The 6500-nt window shown below is 52.7% G+C and overlaps 2 protein-coding genes across 2 annotated transcripts in view; both read right to left on the bottom strand.

The window, feature by feature from the left end:
- foxo3a (forkhead box O3A) overlaps nt 1-1138 on the bottom strand; it is a 6744-nt gene extending 5606 nt beyond the window's left edge. The window contains exon 1 of the mRNA XM_036209989.1: nt 1-1138. Coding sequence (XP_036065882.1) covers nt 1-289 — 289 coding nt within the window. The 5' untranslated portion in view covers nt 290-1138.
- A 431-nt stretch (nt 1139-1569) lies between these two features.
- Nucleotides 1570-6500, bottom strand: part of afg1la (AFG1 like ATPase a) — a 7774-nt gene continuing 2843 nt past the window's right edge. Inside the window, exons 4-13 of the mRNA XM_024288828.2 lie at nt 6105-6206; nt 5544-5674; nt 5376-5475; nt 5245-5303; nt 5095-5177; nt 4953-5023; nt 3815-3915; nt 2779-2919; nt 2599-2709; nt 1570-2408 (exon numbers count right to left, since the gene is read on the bottom strand). Of these exons, the coding sequence (XP_024144596.1) occupies nt 2274-2408; nt 2599-2709; nt 2779-2919; nt 3815-3915; nt 4953-5023; nt 5095-5177; nt 5245-5303; nt 5376-5475; nt 5544-5674; nt 6105-6206 (1034 nt within the window). The 3' untranslated portion in view covers nt 1570-2273. The remainder of the gene's footprint in view (nt 2409-2598; nt 2710-2778; nt 2920-3814; nt 3916-4952; nt 5024-5094; nt 5178-5244; nt 5304-5375; nt 5476-5543; nt 5675-6104; nt 6207-6500) is intronic.

Raw genomic sequence — 6500 nt, 5'->3', positions numbered from 1 at the left:
CCTCCTCTTTCCCGGGGCCGCGCGGCGTCTCCGCCGGCGGGGGCACGCGGCTGCAGCCGCGCGGCTCCTCCGCCGCCTGCGCGACGCCGCTGTCCGCACGCTCGCCTTCATCATCCTCTTCCTCGGGGATTACGTCAGCGTCGGTGGCCGCGGGCTTGCCCGCGCGGGACTCCGGATGGGGCAGCGGCCAGGTGCAGGAGCGCGGCCGCTTCTGGGGCTCGAAGTCCGGGTCGATGTCCACGTTAGCGGGAGGCTGGTCCCGGTTCCGGTTCCGGGGCGCCTCGGCCATGATCGGTGCGATGCGGGAGTCGATTCACAGACGCGGGGAAAGAGTCTGGGCCCGCATTCCATCAATGCGTGCGGGTTCCGCGGGAGGGGGTGCGGGGCAGTCCCCGTGCGCTGAGTGCGAGCGCCGCGCAGTGCCAGCACGTGCCGCCCGCCTGCACGTCGGTCCGGTCCGGTCCAGTCCTCTGCAGCGGATCGCGCCGTCCTGCAGGAATCCTCCGTTCACAGCCCACACCCGAGCCGCGCGCACGCTCCGCGCGCGTGAGCGCAGCCTGGCGCTCAAAAACGGTCCGTCCTCCGCTGCCGCGTCACGGCCGCATCCCTCCGCGCGCAGCTGCCCGCTCACGGCCGCGGCCGCCGCAGGTTGGGGCGGGGGGCGGGGGGCTGACAGCCGCGCGCAGGACGCCACCGCAGCGCAGCCGCACTACACACGCGCGCGCGCAGATCTGCAGCCCGCGGGCGCTTCGGGTCCAGACTGAAGCGGTCCCGGTTCTGGATCAGGATTCCTGCCTGAAGATGCCCACGGCGATGACGTCATCTGCAGCGTCACTGAACTCCTACGGAGCACGCGCAGCGCTCACGCGCCTTTGTGTCTTTTCTCCTCCATGAAGTTATAGTAAGCCGCACGCGCCTCCCTGCCCCCGCGCGCACAGCACCGCGGAGCATGGGCCATTGACTGTAAAAGAGAGCTGGACTGAGAGGCTGTGACGTCACACACAGCAAATGCCGTACCTCGGCTCCAGCCTGATTGAGCCAAATCGGTCGCCACGTTGGAGCCAGACACCAGAGATTCACGTTTCTATGGAAACTACTGTCACCAGGACCACGCCCCTCCCACTGAGAGCAGCTCAGAAGAAACTTTCCAGGTCTTAAAAAAGTATCAGATCCAGAAAAAATGACTGATTACAGCTGGGGGGGAGGGGGCTCTCAGTCCAGCTCTTTATATACAGTCGATGGTCTGGACTGCGGTTATTTGACCTTCAAACATTCTTCCATCATGCTGAGTGAAGCTGAGATGACCCCTCTGAAGCTCCGCCTCCAACAGCCAATAGAAACATCTACAGGCAGTCTGCTATGAAGATCGGTTCACATTCCAGATGTCATGTCATCAGCAGGTTCTTCCAAAGCTCAGTCTGCAGCCCGCCGTCCCACCAGATCAAAGTCTCAGCTGCTGAGATCTGGAGGAAGACGTTCTGGAGCATCAGGGTCACAATAACAAAGGTCACAAAGGTCACCATCACACTTTCCTCATAAATCCTGGATTCATTTTTCTGACCCATAAAAATCTTTTCAGCATTTTTTTTATTGAATTTCTTTCATTTTTAAGCTTCATGGTTTTGATTTTGCTGAAATTCTGAACTGAATTTAAATAAGGAGTGATGACTCAGCAAAACGTGAACCGAAATCAGGACCGGTTCTGGCCTTCTTTCTTCATGTTTAGAGTTTGGGGTTTGGACTCCTGCTTCAGGGCAGACACTCCACCACTAGGTCACTAACTCTCTCCCATGCTTCTTGCTTTTGCTTTTTGTACCAATCAGATTTTCCCTCAGAGTTAAGCCCCGCCCCCTGGCTCCTTCGGTTCTTCAGAAGCTGTTGGAGTCTCCGGATCGAAACCTCGTCTTTCTGAGGCAATGGACAAACAACCTGAACTAAAGATCCAGGTTCTTCTGCTCCCAAGGAACCATTTCCCACAATGCAACGCTCTGAGATTCATCAGTTTGAAAGTTGTGAGTAAAAACAGACCAAAGCCTTTTAGATCAACATTTTAGACTGAGTTCTGTTCAAACTGAATTCTGCTGGTTCTGTTCGTGGTTCTGATCCAATTCTGGGTTCTGTTCTGAACGTGGTCCAGCAGCTTATGAAATCCCAGATTTCCACTGACGCATAAAGTGCAAAGTCCTGGTAGTAGGCCGCCGCTGGAGCCGCCGCCGCCGGAGCCGCCGCCGGAGCCGCCGCCGGAGCCGCCGCGTTCTCAGGAGCTCCTCTGGTCAGACGGTCCTGGAGCTCCGGTCTCCTTCCAGCCAGTACTCCTCTGACTGCATCTCCGTGAGTCTGGAGACCGTCCTCTGGAAGGCGAACCGCTCCTCCTCGCCGCTGAAGATGGACAGCGTTCGGGCTTCTTCCTGTCGGGCGCAGAAACATTGTCAGCCACAGGAAAGACAGCCAAGGATGGAGATATCGCCTGGTTCTGATCGGAACCAGAACCAGAGATCCAGCTGATGACGCCCAGACAGAACGGAGGAACTCCAGCCTGCTGGGTTTTCACTTTAGGAGCTGAGGGTCTGTGCAGAACCTGCAGGAACCGCCTCTCACCCGCTTCAGGCCCAGGTCGTCCATCAGGGCGTGGCTGTCGTCGTGACCGTGGTCCTCATCGTGGACAAACAGCTCCTCCAGCGGATGATCAGCCAGAAGCACCACGCGCACCTGAAACCACACCTGCGGTCACTCCCGCCGTCTGAGAAGCAAGACGGCGTCCTGAAGGTGGCGCCGTACCTTCTGCTCGTAGAGCGCGTCCACTAGCGTGATCAGCCGCCGCGCCTGCGTCTTCCGGTTCAGGTTCAGCTGAGGAATGTGGCGGATGAAAACAGTATCGAAGAGGCGGGACATCTCCAGGTAGTCGCTGGCTCCTAAAGGCTGTACAAACTGCAGCTTAGAAGGTGAAGCTGCTGCTGAACTCCAACATGTGAAGATCATTTCTGTCCTGCAGCTTTAGTCGAGTCCGAGCGCTGCTGAGACAGCTGAGGTTCTGTGAGGAGACCTCTTCATCCAGGAAGGAGAAGCCTTTCTAAACGTCTCCTCAATCTTTGAATGTTAAAAAAGCTAATCTTCCACAGTAGCCACAGAACATCATTAGCATCAGCAGAATTAGCATTAGCATCATTAGCATTGGCATCATTAGCACCATTAGCATTAGAATGAGCATCAATAACATCATTAGCGCTAACAGCATTAGCATTATTATCATTAACAACATTAGCAGCAGTAGCTTTAGCAGCATTAGCATTATTATCATTAACAACATTAGCATCAGTAGCTTTAGCAGCATTAGCATCAGCATCATTAGCATCATTAGCGTTGGCATCATTAGCAGCATTAGCATTAGAATGAGCATCAATGACATCATTAGCACAAACAGCATTAGCATTATTATCATTAACAACATTAGCATCAGTAGCTTTAGCAGCATTAGTATCAGCATCATTAAAGTTAAAGTCCCACTATTTGTCACGCACCCTAATGTGTGAAATTTGTTCTCATTTGACCCCTCCCCTAGAGGAGTGGTGAGCAGCAGACACAGCCGCGCTCAGGAACCCCCCCAATCCAACCCTTAATACTGAGTGTCCAGCAGGGAGACCCTCACTGGGTCCCATCTTTAGTCTTTGGTCTGACTCGGCCGGGATTTGAACCCACGACCTTCCAACCGCAGGGCGGACACTCTCCCACAAGGCCACTGATCTGGTATCCATTAGCATTAGGAGCATTAACATCATTAGCATTAGCATAATCCTCATGAGGTGAACAGACTTACGCGGTCGCAGAGCTCCTGGAAGCTGCAGTCCGCCACCGTCCCGCAGGCTTTGCTCAGAACCACCTTCCTGTTGTTGATGGTGAGAACCCGCGGGCGCGTTACTGCAGAGAGCATGCGACAGCTGCAACACAAACACGGCTGATCGACACACACAACGTCTGAGAACATCCAGACTGAACGGGAGAAATTCATCTGAGAGGCTCAATAAACGACGAGAACTTTTCAGGAATTGTTTTCTAATCAGTCGATGTGTCACAGATTCCAAGAATTCAGAATCAAACTAAGAGAAAAATACTAAACAAGAAGTGTGAATACATGAAAGATAAAATAAAAAACAGCTAAATGGTGAAATCTAAAGCTGATAAACATAAAGAAAACAGACAGAATGTGAGAGAAATGCAGCGTTCGCTGACAGCTGGAATCCTGGGAAATCCTGATGAATATGCTGATACTTTTGAAACTAAACTCAAATTTGTAGAATTATCTACAAGGTAAAACAAGAAAAACGACAGAAAGACGCTCAAAGATTAACATAACGTTAGCATCATAACGTTAGCATCCTAACGTTAGCATCACAATGTTAGCATCACAACGTTAGCATCATAACTTTAGCATCATAACGTTAGGATCCTAACGTTAGCATCAAAACGTTTGCATCACAACTTTAGCATCATAACGTTAGGATCATAACGTTAGCATCCTAACGTTAGCATCAAAACGTTAGCATCATAACGTTAGCATCATAACGTTAGAATGCTAACGTTAGCATCCTAACGTTTTGATGCTAACGTTAGGATCCTAACGTTAGCATCATAACGTTAGCATCAAAACGTTAGCATGTCCTCCAGAAGGATCCGAGTTCCTGAAGGCCGAGAACATCCGGACCTCCCATCATGAGGAGACGCAGCACAAGGAGACGCAGCACCGGGAGACGCAGCACGAGGAGACGCAGCACGAGGAGACGCAGCACCAGTCTGCTTCCTCTCACTGAAGCTGGAGGGAGAACTTCAGCTCTCAGACTGGAACCGTCTTCCTCGCCTCACCGCGGTTCCAGGTGTTCAGCTTCGGGACCAATGAGGCGAGAGTTTGACCAGCTGATCCAAACCCCGCTGAGCGCCTCCTTCACGAGCAGACTTACTGTCATTCTGTCGGAAAGCCAGCTCATCAAACATCCGGTCCAGCGTGGCCTCCACACCAGCTTCACTGGAGCTGCAACAGAAGCAGCAGAGCATCATGGGAAATGGCTCCAGTGGCAGAATGAAGGCCGCTCTCCTACTTACAGAAAGTAGAGTTTTCCCGCAGACGGTCTGCCCTGTCTGCGGTAGTCCACTCCAGAATCCAGCCGCAGAGTCTGACAGTATTCCTAGGAGAGACACAGACGGTCAGACGCTCCACACCTGAACCAGAACCACCAAACGTCTCCGCTTTACCTTCAAGACAGCGATAAAAGGCACAAAGTTGACTCTCTGCAGTCCGTTTTTGTACAAGTCTGCGGACGAGAAGAGCGGAGCTTCTCACAGCGGAGGTTGCTTCACCTGGAAGGTGTTCCCGTGCTACTGACCTTCAGGAGGCCGGTTGGAGGTCGCCACGACAACCACCCCGTTCAGGAACAGACGCTCAAACAGCTGCTTGAGGATCATGGCGTCGGCGATGTCCGTGACCTACGGCACACAGAGCGGCTGCAGGAATGCGTCTGAGAGCAGACGGCGGCGCCTCATAGGTAGCTCACCTGGAACTCGTCGAAGCACAGCAGACACGCCTCCTCGCTGATCTCCTCCGCCACCGGAGCGATGGGGTCGTACGCTTTGGCCATTTTCCCCACTTTCCTTTTGGGTAGACTCTGTTTGAGCCGATGGATCCCTAAAGATCAGAAAGAACGAGCCTTTAACCGCAGGGGGAGGAGCTTCAGGAGCACGCTTCACTTCAGCAGGACGAGACGCTGATAGCGCCGAGTTTTAAATGCTGCTGATTTTAATCATCCAAAGCAGACGCATCACCGCTAACAGCAGGCTAGCATGCTAACGTATGTTAGCCTGCTGAAGAAGATAAAAACTAAAACTGTTTCCTTTGCCTTGAAAGTCTTTGAAAACAATGAAAAATGATCAAATCTAATCCACTGAATGTCAAAAGTAGGATTTGATCAAGAGAAAAAATCAGAATCTACGAAAATCGAGTTAAAAAACTTTTACAGTTTAATTTAAAGATTACAGTCTAAAGACAGAGAAGAGGCTTCCCACGTCTGCCAGCAGGGGGAGACCAGGCCCTAACGTGCACTGAGACGTGCGCTCACTTTTGTGCACGTCCAGCATGAACCCGTGAAAGTGAACCCTCTTCTTCTTCTCAGTCTCAACGTACGAGAAGAACATGTCCATCACCATCGTCTTTCCCGTTCCTGAAACAGACACAGAGGCAGGGTCACAGAGGCAGGGTCACAGAGGCGGGGTCACAGAAGCAAAGGCGGGGTCACAGAAGCAGAGGGGGAGTCATAGAAACAGAGGCGAGGTCATGGAAACAGAGGCGGGGTCATAGAAGCAGAGGCGGAGTCATAGAAACAGAGGCGAGGTCATGGAAACAGAGGTGGGGTCATAGAAGCAGAGGCGGGGTGAAAGACACAGAGGCGGGGTCATAGAAACTGAGGCGGCGTCATAGGAACAGAGGCGGAGTCATAGAAACAGAGGCGGGGTCA

This window comes from Oryzias melastigma, linkage group LG22 (assembly GCF_002922805.2).
Source record: "Oryzias melastigma strain HK-1 linkage group LG22, ASM292280v2, whole genome shotgun sequence".
Taxonomy (NCBI): Eukaryota; Metazoa; Chordata; class Actinopteri; order Beloniformes; family Adrianichthyidae; genus Oryzias; species Oryzias melastigma.
The sequence above is the reverse complement of the archived record's forward strand: the minus strand, read 5'-3'. Positions and strand labels throughout refer to the sequence as shown.